General features: G+C 37.2%; 1 protein-coding gene across 6 annotated transcripts in view; it reads right to left on the bottom strand.

Moving 5' to 3' along the window:
* Positions 1-976: 976 nt before the first annotated feature.
* Positions 977-12,951, bottom strand: part of Tcerg1 (transcription elongation regulator 1) — a 51,932-nt gene continuing 39,957 nt past the window's right edge. For 5 of the 6 annotated variants that reach the window (XM_050161604.1, XM_050161619.1, XM_050161627.1 and 2 more), the window contains 6 exons: positions 9,552-9,716; positions 8,983-9,165; positions 5,401-5,580; positions 4,660-4,743; positions 3,174-3,274; positions 977-2,005 (listed from right to left, as the gene is read on the bottom strand). In XM_050161604.1, the coding sequence (XP_050017561.1) occupies positions 1,804-2,005; positions 3,174-3,274; positions 4,660-4,743; positions 5,401-5,580; positions 8,983-9,165; positions 9,552-9,716 (915 nt within the window). In that variant the 3' untranslated portion in view covers positions 977-1,803. Of the gene's footprint in view, positions 2,006-2,271; positions 2,366-3,173; positions 3,275-4,659; positions 4,744-5,400; positions 5,581-8,982; positions 9,166-9,551; positions 9,717-12,951 lie in introns of all 6 variants that reach the window. The other variant, XR_007595297.1, reaches the window with a different exon arrangement.

Genomic DNA, 12,951 nt, shown 5'->3' with positions numbered 1-12,951 from the left:
TAAGAAAAGTCCACACAAAGACTGTGTGCCCAAACTAGAAAGCAGGAGCTCTATCTCATGGAGTTGTTTCTTTACTCTTTTCTATTATGACAGATGTGGTGGATGTGCAGACACTACCACATGGAACACAGAATGAAGGCCTCAGGGAAGGAAGGCACACTTCGGTAATAGTTTTCCTTTTGGCAAGCATTCCTTACAAAACAAAAACACTAAATTTATAAACGTGAATTTCAAAAGGGGCGGTGTACAAATTCTACTTGTCTATCACTTTCACAGCTTTAGAGCTCAGTCTGCTCATCAATACCAGGCTTCATAGTTTCTATGGCACCCAACAGTAAAGAATATGGACAGGAATGTCATACACAACACAAATAGGCCAGCCGGTATTCCTTCCTTTCTCAGGCTTTGTTGCCATCCTGGAAGGTGGGAGACTAGAGGTAAGGTAATTAACCCATCTTCTCACACATCTTATTTATGTGGCACCCTGGTACTAGCAACCTATGAGAACAACAGAGGATTTACAAAGAGAGAACAAGAGAGAGCAAGATAACAAGAGAGACAGAGAGAGAGAGAGAAAAGGGAAAGCCAGGAGAATTTAACTGAACATCAAAGGAAAATTCATGGTATATACATGACAAGTTGAAAGGAAGCCCAAAAGGCACAAACCTTTGATATGTTAAGAAGATAGAAACAAGAAAATAAAAATAACAATATTCTTGCTTCTAAAAGCACCAGGTAGCATTAAAAGACTCTGAACACACAGGCACACAAAGGAAAAGGAAGAATAGGCTTTCTACAAAACTTCTTGTCTTTTATATTGGAAATACATATCATAGTCAAGCCTTTAAAAACTACATACTATCCAAGAGTCAGTTGTCTCAAATCTCACTTGCTTTCTTTAAAAATAAAAAAAAAAAAACAGGTTTAAGAGTTTTTATAAAATATATTGTGTAACAATAATCATTTACAATCCACATATATAAAAGGGTTGGTTTATTGTAGTTCAAATACATAAACTGAACATTCAAACATCTTAAAATTAAACTTTAGAAACAAAAGTTCAACATTCAAACAGGAGTAGTTTACAGGGAACACCCAGAAAGGTAATTTTGTATCTAATTCAGAATTTCGGTAAAGATCATTCACTGGAGAATAAAGTATGCTTAACCAGGATTCTATTCTGGTCAACATGTTAGTTAAGAATGTGTTCATACCTGAGAAGAAATTACTAAATAAATCTTCTCCTGGGCTAAACAAGACTTGGCCTCTAACTCAGAGGGGAGAATCAAAGCACAGAAGTAAACAAATACGACTAAACTGTTCTTTAGAGACAAGGTCAAAGTGTGTCCATTAGAATAGTCATAGTCTCCGCAAGAATTCAATTCAGTGTTTTCTCTTTTACCCGCTTAAAAAAACCAAAATCAAAACAAACCCCTTAGTTTTCTTGGAGTTTGTGGTATTTGCAAGCTCCAACCACAAAGGCTCCTGTCTTGCTGAGTAACACTGCTAGTGAGAACACCACCAAGTCACTGACTTCCACACCTCAGAAAAGGATGATTTTTAGCTTCAAGATTGTAAATTTACTAGACAGCCTATATTTGAGTATGTATGTCAGTCATGCCACACAAAGAAAAGCATTAACTATTTTCAAAGTGTTCTGTTCAGAGACTGCTCACAATTGCTTCTTCTGCTCATCAGGTGGTTTCGCAATAGGTTGACTAATGCACATGTATGTAAAAACCTGAACATTTGGCTCATGCAAGCGTTTTCAATAACAGAGAGCCCGGGGAAGGGTATTCAGAATTATTTTGTTGATCGTCTAGTGGGCTCTGATGCTGTGGGAGGTGGAGGTGGACCCCGGCGATCCAGGTCATCAACGTAGGCTACAATCAGTTTCCTCCTCTCCTCTGGTACACAGTCCAGTACTAGATACCGTTTGTCATTCTGCAAAATCTTTTCTACGTCTTTCAGGTGCTGGTCAGATTCTTGGATTAGCTTTTTGGATCTGAAATAAGAAAAAAAAGTACAAGAATTACTGGCTGCTGTTCACTGGTCTTTCAGAAATGAGCCGGAAATGTCCATCTAGTTCCTAATTGTGTTTCCACTTTTTTTAAAGAAAAATTTCACTGCAGCAGTCACCTTTGTAAATCGCCTCGGCAAAGACTCCAAGGAGTGAAAGGGCCTCAGAAGCTGAATTACCCTCCCACCCCTACTGGTGGTCCCTCCAGATCAGGGCTGAGGGTGGGTAGGTAAATCTTGCCCGTGCTGTACCTGTTCTGTGGATGAACAGAGGACTTCAGTCTGCGGGGCTGCCAATCCCAGCATCTTTCACAAGCTTTCACTTTCACATCTTTCACTAAATTAACTATAAAAATGTAGAAAGAAGTCTTACTTCACATCTAATTTAAAAGCCCAAGCTGATGCAAAACATTAAGGATCCTGACCAAAAAAATCCAAATGACAAAACACCTGAGAACCACACCCTCAGCACTATCTATCCTCCCGGCACACCCTTCATCAAGGTTGTCTTTAAAGGAAGAAATGCTGGAGCAGGAAGCATAACTAGTTCCTCGTACATGACTTAAGGCAATGCCAAACTGATTTCCTGATGAAAGGTTACTCGTGGTGATGGATTACTGGGTGTGCTACACCAAAACCTTCTTTTAAGGGCTCTGATTTTTTTTTAATTTTTTTTTTTTTTTTAAAATAAATGTATCCAGCAAACTGATTTCCCAAGAGGGAAAAAAAGATTTTTCTGCCTTAACAAGATGATTTCAGGCACTAACAGTCTAATCACACTCAGCGTCCTCAGAGGAGGAAAGATAATTCATAGTGAAGGATTCATTTCAAGTCTCTTCGTGAATTCCAATTCTTAAAGAGTTGAGGGTCCTCAAAAAAGTAAAAAGAAGCAGTGAAGTAAAAATAAAAGTGTATTTAAAAACTGGATGTAGATAACACAAAATAAGAATTGACATCTGGGCCCTTTCTTTAAAAAAACAAAACAAAATCAAAAAGGTACTGTGGTACAGCCTGTATCTGCCTTTGCGGAGAGCTGGCATCTTCTGACCCCTACAACTCACAATGTCAACATGTGTGTGAGTGAACAGTATGCTCTGCCATCAGAGTACAGGCTAGGAGACACCGCTGCCAGTGGAACACCTGACTGCACGCACCTGTACGTGATGAATTTGGTCTCTTTCAAGAGTGTCCTGAAGTCAGCTTTGGCAGTGATGTATTTGTCTCTGATGTATTCCTCAAATTCCCTTTGTTTTTTCTGCAGGGATAGGGGAAAAAAATAAGATTAACGAGAAAACCCATAAACTTTAAAACAACTTCTTTATTAAAGCCGTAATCTGTGAGTCCTGTAATAAAATTCAGAATAGAAAAAGACAAAGAAATGATATATTTTTTTTCTATAGAACTTACTGTAGTATATAACCTACACATTCTTAAGGAGAAAGAAAGAAAACCACAAGGGTGTGGAGGTACATTCAGCTAAAATGAAAGCTGTCTTCATAATGTCCTCAGGAAGTAAGCACAAGAGACACAAGGCACGAAGAATCTTCCAGCACAAAGAATAATGCCATATAATGTATGGATATACAGAGCAAGAGAACACTCAGAACATAAGTACGTAATGCAAGTTCTGTATTATCTGTGTAGACCTTGCTATCACTTCCTTATGAGCAGTGAGGTAAATTAGGAACTGACAGTGGATCCTCTGGCTATCAGTCTATGACTCTTTCCTAGTTCTACATATTTTGTGGTAAACACATCAAAAATTCAACTTAGTTGAGTTTGACTAAGGTTTGAGAAATTCAGTCTTTGGGCTTTTCAATGTCAGACCTAGAGATACCAATCAGTGACAAAATAAGTAACAGTAGAGGGACAAATGGTGTATTATGGAAAGTTATTTTGCTGTATTATTTCCTATATGAGACATCAGGTGAGTTTCTTTCCTACACAGAAGCCAGTGCACAAGAACTTGGCTCTGCTTTTAAAATCTCATGCACAGGAGACTCTGCTACTGTAGTCTCCTCGGCAGAAACTCAGGACCTCACACTGTTTGTCAGTGACTTCAAAGGAAATGAGTACCAACTGCCAGCCTAATATTCTCCTACCAGAAACTAAGTATAGTTTCTTTCAATTGGTAAGATCCTTAAACACAAACTCAACCCTACTAATTAAAATTCTAAGCTTTAGATTACTGCTTTCTTGTTAATGTATGGAGCACAATTTTTAAAAATATGTACTTGAAAGCCAGGCATTTCAGCACATGCCTTTAATCCCAGCTCTAGGAAGGCAGAGAGGCAGGTGGATTTCTATGAGTTCGAAGCCAGCCTGGTCTACAAAGTGAATTCCAGGACAGTTAAGGAACTTACAGAGAAACCCTATCTTGAAAAACAAAGCAAATAAATAAAATGTGCCTAAATCCTGGTTTCTATTTCACTTAAAATCATGTTTGTAAAAATCAGTTTCATGTTTGGTCGAGCCACTAATAACATGTCCACCTATTAGTATTTATAAACTTCAAGGTGTTGTAGTGTACACCCGTAGTCTCAGCACTCTGTAAGCTAAGGCTACAGAGTGCTACCTGAGCGACATAGTTAATTCCATGCAAACCCAAGTGCCATAAAGAGATATCCCAAATCCTCTTACCCTGTCACTAGAGGAGAACTTAATGCACCGAGGATCTTCCTTAATTATTTTTTTCACTTCTTTCCATGTGGATGTTAAGGTAATCTTTGGAAAAAAAAAAAAAAAACAAATGAAGAGAAAACATAAATACAATTCCCTTTTACTCAGGGAGTCAAACTGCAGCACATATGGTACATAATATTACACACTGACCTGCAATCTCTCGTAATGCCCAAGCGTAACTGGACTAGTTAGGGACAGGGAGCAGCTTTAATACAATTTCTTTTTGCTGGCTTGACACAAGAGTTATTCTCATGGCCATACTTTCAAGGTGGCCTAAGACAATCACCTGCAAACCCTGTATTTACATGGGCAAACATCATAACTTCTGAAGAAACCATCACTAAAAAGAGCAGATAAACAGGAACAAAACCTGGATAACAAAGTATACAAACTGCCAGATAAGGGGCTATAGCACCACACTGCAAACAGAAGGAAAGAAGTAGAGCCCACTGGTAATGCACAGCTAAGGGCATTTCAGTCCCAGAGAAGCAGCTATACATTCGGAAGCTGCAAAAAGAACTCATCCATTCCTGACAAGTGACATAGTAGCAAGTTTTAAAGGGGGGAAAATCAGAAGAGAATGTCATAAAGCCTAAGAATTCAAAAATGGGTCTGACCAAGACACCAAAAACTATGTCAGTATATTGTACTATCAAACTATAAATGAAGATTCCAGAAATAAAAGACAAGGACTCTCACCGCAGAAGTTTCATCCAGAAGCTGCCTAAAGTGCTCCCTTTTCTTTTTGGTAAGTGCTTCAATGTGCTCATTAAAAAGCTTCTCTTTCTCCTCTCTTTCCAGTAAGGACCCAGATTCCCATCGGTGATCTTTCCGGAGGGTTCTCCTTGTATCAGACCATGACACATCAGAAGAACGTACCTAAAAACAAAGAACAATGTGCGTGCTTGGTGTGTGCACATGCACACCCACAAACACCACCAAGTAGACTTTGTGTATTCACACAGTAAGAAGCTCAACACTGTGGTCAGGAATGATTAACTTCATCTGGGCTTTACAAAGGTAGTCACATTCAAAACTAAAATACATTTCCTGAAAAACAAACAACCTTTTGACTACATTACCTCATAAAGGAATCCTGTGGTAAAAGACCACTTTACGTACAACATTTAGAAAGTAAATTGTTCAGGAGATTAGCTTACCACCAGGTTAATCAACAACCAAGCAATGTACATTTCCAGTAATTTAAGCAAAAACCTTGTGGTTAATGCCATTTTAGTTAGGAAGTTACCTAACACCTATTTTAGAACAGACACCTTAACTCCCAGTGATCAATTACATGATGAATAATACTCAAGTTGGGGGTAGTGGGTAAAAATGAGAAGCTGATCATCTTCCAGTTATGACCACTAAAAAGTTTAAACAAGTCTCAAAATGTGTCAAATTAAAAAAATGTTAATTTTGTCATCTTCTATCATGCAGTATCTCCTCCCCAAAAAGCAATACAATCAGATCTGGACTTATTAACCAATCTACTAGAAGCAACACTTCTAACCCACAGCAAAAGTCAAATATATGGGAACTGGTGAGCATGGCAACGCACATTCACAAAGCAGTTAAGGGTAAAAATCATATGACTATCATTAGATATAGAAAAAATATCAAAATTTAATACCCTTTCTTAACAAAAACTCAGAGTAGGAACCACCAAGATGGTTCAATAGGTAAAAGCACTTGCTGCCAAGTTCAATGACCCGAGTCTAATCTCAGGAATCCATATGGTAGAAGAAGAGAACAAACTCCTGAAAGGTGTTCTGCGAGGCGCACGCCTTTAATCCCAGCACTCGGGAGGCAGAGGCAGGCGGATCTCTGAGTTCGAGGCCAGCCTGGTCTATAAGAGCTAGTTCCAGGACAGGCTCCAAAGCTACAGAGAAACCCTGTCTCGAAAAACTTAAAAAAAAAAAAAAAAAAAAAAAAAAAAATACTGCAGGGAACAAGGGCATACACACACTTTTACAAAAATAAATGCAGTAGACTGGATATAGGGGAATATAATTCAATGCAATTTAGACCATCCATGATGAGTCATAGCTAATCATCTCTAACAGTGAGAAATTGAACATTTTCCTTCAAGATGTGAGCTATTAGGACATCCACTCTTAGACCTCCCTCTCAAAACAGTACTTTTAGAAGACAATACAAAAAAAAAAAGACATCTAAACAGAAAGAGTTTAAAATGTCTCTAGTTGCTGATGACATGATCCTACATATAGAAAAAACTGGAGACTCCACCAAAACACTATTAAAAATGATAAATTTAGCAAAGATAAAAGGATATAAAAATCACCACACAAATGTTAGTATAATCTCACAAGCAACCAAAATGTAAAGTATGAGAAAATCTCACATGCAACAACATTAACAACACTCTCCCAAAAATAGTGGTGTAAATTTAAGCCAGGAGTAGGAATTTACTTGTATGCTAAAAACTATTACACATTGACAAAAAGAAAAACTGAGTAAAGAACAAACAAGTTGAACAATATTCTGTGCCTGCAGATTAACTTCCTATAGAGTCACAAGACCCTAAGAGCCAAGACAATCTTGAGCACAAAGAACTAAACACTCAAAATTTCAAAATGTAATTATGGAAACAAGAGACAAAGTAACAGAAAGCATCACAAGTCCAGCTGATCCACCACAGTATCAATGGCACAGTACTAAAGTTAAGTCACGCTACAATGACAGGAAATAGGGAAAATGGAAAGACCGAGAGGAAAGAAGTATACAAATACTTCTATCACTTATCAAACATCTAAATACGTGTTTGGCCCTGGAACTACAACTAAGTAAGATAACAACTGTCATTTCTTTCTGAATTTGTATTTTCTATAGGACAAATGTAGTAAGTATGACAGTGGTATATGCTACACACAAGGAGCTATGGGTGAGAAAGAGCCTCTAGGAGAGGGTGGCATGAACTCTGTTTTGCCTAGCTTATTTATTTATTTGGTTTTTTGAGACAGGGTCTCTGTGTAGCCCTGGCTGTCCTTGAACTCAGAGATCCACTTGCCTTTGCCTCCCAAGTGCTGGGATTAAACGCATGGATGCACCACCACCGTCCAGTCAGTGTGCACGCTTCAAAAACGAGAAAGTGTGTCACTGCGGTAGGAAGGTGAAGGACTGCCACAGACAGAAGGTGCTTCCTTAGGTTAAAGAAAGTTGCACACCAAGGATTGAGGAGCTCAAGAGTGATAGAGAAATGCAGACAAGAAACTTTATCCAAGGACCTAAACTAAATATGGGGTTTCACACCTGTCAAGGTAAGAGGTTCAGTCACTGAGACTGGTCTGGGCAACAAAGGAAAACCCTGTCCTAGAACAAACAAACAAAGGAACTGAATTTAAAAAAAAAAAAAAAAAAGTCAAGAGTTGAACTTGACTGGCAGGCAGCTGCTGGAGTATGAAGACTCTTTGCCTCCTTCCAAAGCCAGGAAAGACAAAAAATAAGGTTTGCTCTTCACAAAATCATTGCAACTGCAATTAAAGCAAAAGCCGTGGAGGAATGTCCGGAAGGAAAGAGATCTCAAACTACTGAAAATGTCAGGACACGGAACAAGGAAGAAATGGAGTGACAGTAGTAGCAGGAGACAGTGTAGGGAAAGCAGTGACTGGGAGGGCACACAGCAGAACCATCCCGACCTCAACAGCTCAGGACTAAGGGAGAGGACCTTCAAGAAAGTCTCAGAGCCATCTCTTGGGCCAGCACCCCCCAGCACTGTATCTCACACCATCTACTGGATGCCTCTCATCAAACAATGATCCTAAACCAGTGGTTCTCACATATCAGATATCCTGGATATCAGATATTTACATTATGATTCATAAGGGTAGCAAAATTACAGTTATGAAGTAGTAATGAAAATAATTATACAGCTGGGGGTCACCACAACATGAGAAACTGTTCTAAAGGGTCACAGCATTAGGAAAATTGAGCTACTAGCCCTAAAACATCTAGAAAAAAGTCCAATTATGCGCAGCATTTCAATGGCAGTATGTAATATTTCAAGATGGCTTCACCAAAACCTATCTTAAAAATTGTTTTGAAATCTTTAATAAATAAATAAATAAAATTGTTTTGAAGTTACAAATTTTTATTTGTAAAACATTGAACTTTGAAACTTCTTGTTTTCCTATGCCAATAGTACTAATACCAAGAATTCAATTTTTAAATGCTCCGCAAATAAGAAATATTTCATAATCAATTTACAGAACATTGGTAATAAAATGGACCTCCAACATCCAGTATTCAGAAGAAAAGTACCATGTCAGACAGAAGAGCCTTGAAATTCTGGATTGCTTCTTCTCGTTTGTGCTGTTCTCTCTCTCGGTCAATTTCTTTAGTTTGCTCAGAACGTGCTTTTTGAACTTCTCTTTCTCGTTCTCGGAGGCTTGCCTCAATTCGGGCTTGCCTTTCTAGCTCCTTTTCCTTTTCTGAATCTAAATTCTGTAAAAATAAAGTTACATTATCCTCCTTATCAACATCATTAAGATTTTTTTCATAAGTTGGGCAGTGGCAGGGCACGGGCCTTTGGTCACAGCACTTGGAAGGCAAGACAAGTGATCTATGAGTTCAAGGCCAGCCTGGTCTATAGAGCAAGTCCCAGGATAGCCAGGGGCTACAGAGAGAAACTCTTTGTATTTTTTTCTCCCATAAAACACCTTGTCAACAAGTGTTCAAGTGTAATTTTTGCCCAGAACATTTCTAAACATGTCCTCTCAATCAACTACAAGATTCATAATTCCACCCCAATATCCAAGCAACATACACCCTTCAACAACATTAAGCAATGTAATACCCAAGGGTATAATATCAGGGAGTTTAACTGTTACCTTGGCTATTTTTTCTATGTACTGTTTGAAAAGGTCTTCTCTCATTGAAGAACTATCCACTGCTTTGTACCGTGGGTCACTTTCTACTTTGTCTTTTACTTTGCTCCATCGAGACTGACTGTCCAAGTGATGATTGGATAACAGCTCAAAGAAATCCGATTTAATCTACATTTTAAAACAAGAGGGAGCAAGATGATGCATTGTGAGAAATTCTCCTTGTCTAAGTAATTAACAACTCAACAACCTACTTCTTACCTTAAACATGATCATAGTAACTTTTAAAAGTCACTTACTTGGAGGGCAATGAATCTTACTGAAAGAGCAATTCCCCCCATTATTAAGAAAAGATAAAACTCAAGATGCATACAGACTACTTAAAATCTGCCAAATTCCCACCATGATATTTTAAACTATACAGACAACAGCATTTAGTTGCTTACAGCCTTTGAGTCCAGGGCTGCGTGTTTTCATACGGAACATCAACTCGAACTGAGATGCACACAGTGTTAGCAAGATCCAGGCTTATGAGGTCACAGCAAAATACTTTAAGATGAAGATGGTAAGAATGATTCATTTTAAAAACTAGATGAATAATTTTCATTCATTAAAATTAAGAGAGAATCCAGAAATCACTGAACATAAATAGCAAGTTTTTATGACCTGCTATCAAATGTCTAAAATAAAAGAATTTAAATCTTCTATTTGCTTTAAAAACACAATATTTATACCTACTTTCCTAAGTAAATTATACAAATTTTTATAATTACAATTAGTTTACAAAAGTATTCCAGTGTCTACTTTTTGAGTAGTAGGTGCACATTCACTTTGTAATAAAGTTTAGAGTATACACATTTGTCAAGTACTATCATCAAATTCAGTGTCAAAGGCCCTAAGTAATACTAAACCCAGACCCAACCCCAAGAGATGTCTGTTTAACAGGGGAGAAAACGTGGGGGGCACTTGCTTTATGAATCTCCACTGGGTTTTACACGTTCATCCTTTGATTATTACGTACTGTTACAAAAGAAGATAACCCAGAGTCAGTTCAACAAAGGATTCCGGTTAAGTCTCCCTTTTACCACTGGGATTTAAATATTCTACCTTTCTCCTGACCGAGGAAGAAGGAATTAGAATAATCTAAGATGTGTGGCACAAGAATGAACAGATGATGCTTTCTGTCTATTCCTAGTATCATGTCCTCTCAGAACCACATTTCTCCTATCAGGATTATGGGAAGTTATGTTCTTTTTGAAAATCACTTGTAAAGTTCTAAGACAAAGAACGTCTGTACCAGAAATATTTTTGAGCCAATCAGCCATGAATTTGTTATTAAAATTGAACCTTATCTTAGCTTGAATTAATAAATGCCCATAAGCCCAGTTTTTCAAGTATTAAAGCATTTGATATAATGGCAAATAGTATAATAAAAACTCACGTGTCAACTTTGTATCTAATAAACCAAATTCCTAGGTGTATTTGGTAACTAGAAGGTGAAATTTATCCTAAAATAACACATGTACTTTGTGTCAAAAAAGATTTAAACCATGGGAATTTATATTAACTTAAAACTCTTCAAACACTAGATGTAAACTATATAAAGTAGTTATAGTTTTTAACATGTGATACATAAATACTATAAATAAACTCTTAAAATCTTTTCATTGTTGGCATTACCATGACAAGCCTACTAAAGCTACTAAGTATGAAGAAAAGTAGTTAATAAATGAATGGGGAAAATAAAATTTACCATTAGCTTAAGTCACAGCCCGTTTTTTATCCTTACCACAGCAAAAATGGACTGTACAGCACACAACTTTAGACAGAAAAAAAATGCAAATTTCCTAACACGATTAACTCCACTACTGTTGTCTTCAAACGTGTAGTTATAAAGGATGAAGTGTTCCCAGTAAGCAGCAGTAAACAAAAGCTCAAGCACTGACTTCACAAACAGAATGCACACTCCCATCAGGTAAAAGCCAATCACCTCTAAGGGCATGTTTTTACAAAATGAAAAGCTACAGTGAAGCAGACCCTAATTATCCATACCCTGCTACTGCTGCCAGCAGTCTTACCAATAACAAGGCGACACTTTTTAAAGTCTAAGATTAACCGAAACAACACAGAGGAAAAGAGATAAAATTTATTAACTAAATACCACAAAATGTGAACATAAAATCTATTACACTTAACCCTTGTAAATTCTCTGATGCTCTAGCAATCTGTTTTGCATTTTTTTAAATTAGCTCAATCTGTCTTTATAATCTAGAGGATAAATTTTATAGAAGTCTTTATTCGGATTTATTTGCTGTCCTGTCTATTGATTGAATGCTCTTGACTGGGGACACCACACTGTAGGGATATCAGAGGAAACTCTAAAAATAACATGTGGAAGGACCAGAACTTCAGGACACTAAAGCAACAACAGCACAACTAGGAGATCCCCTAATACCAAAAGCAGCACAGGGCAGCTGTTAAAACAAAGGCAGTTGTGACCCAGTCGCAAAGAAAGCAAGATGTGACTGCTTCGCCAAAAAAGGCACCAAGCCACATGGCCAAAATAGACAAGTATTGGCTAATACAAGTTATAAGAATTAGTTAATAAGAAGAGCCTGAAATACTGGGCCAATCAGTTTATAATTGGGGGAAAAAAACCACATAGAATAAAACTGCAAAGTTTTATTATAAAATAAAATTAAGTTATTCCAAGCATGTTTATAGAAAATTAAGCTATTAAAAAAAACAATTTACATTAAGTGTAATCATATACTAGCAAATGATCATTTGGTTTTTGTTAATTAAATACATTATTCTAAAAGTCAAAAGTAGGGGCAAGAGAGATGGCTCAGCAGAATAAGAGCACTGGCTGCTCTTCCAGAGGACCCAGGTTCAATTCCCAGCACCCACATGGCGGCTCACAACTAAATGTAACTTCAGTTCCAGGGTTTCTGACACCGTCACACAAACATACATTCAGGTAAAACACCAATGAACATAAAATAAAAATAAAAAAACACATTAAAAAAAAGAGTAGCAATTCATTTATGTGATCCTAACAGATATATAAAATATTCATGTAATTTCTGTTTACATGATAATTCTGTACATTTCTTTTAAGAAGCATAATCATTTAAAATTATCTGTAAAGTAATTCTATAAAAGTTTACTTTGAAGCCCAACCTATAATGAAACCCTAACCAGAGTTCTCCTATACATCAAAAGCTGTTTCATCTAATATTCTTACTATTTTAATTGGAAGAGGTTTCTGAGGTTTCTGAACAATGAGACTTGGGATGATTTCCCTAACAACGTTTCTTAATAGAATGTATAACATTTTAGCTTCCCACAATAGGAAGCAATTTTGAGTATCAGGAATGATGAGGCTCCAGAGGGGCTATTTCCC

The sequence above is a fragment of the Alexandromys fortis genome, unplaced genomic scaffold (genome assembly GCF_014885135.2).
Source record: "Alexandromys fortis isolate MF-2015 unplaced genomic scaffold, M_Fortis_MF-2015_v1.1 scaffold_17, whole genome shotgun sequence".
Classification (NCBI taxonomy): domain Eukaryota; kingdom Metazoa; phylum Chordata; class Mammalia; order Rodentia; family Cricetidae; genus Alexandromys; species Alexandromys fortis.
The sequence above is the reverse complement of the archived record's forward strand: the minus strand, read 5'-3'. Positions and strand labels throughout refer to the sequence as shown.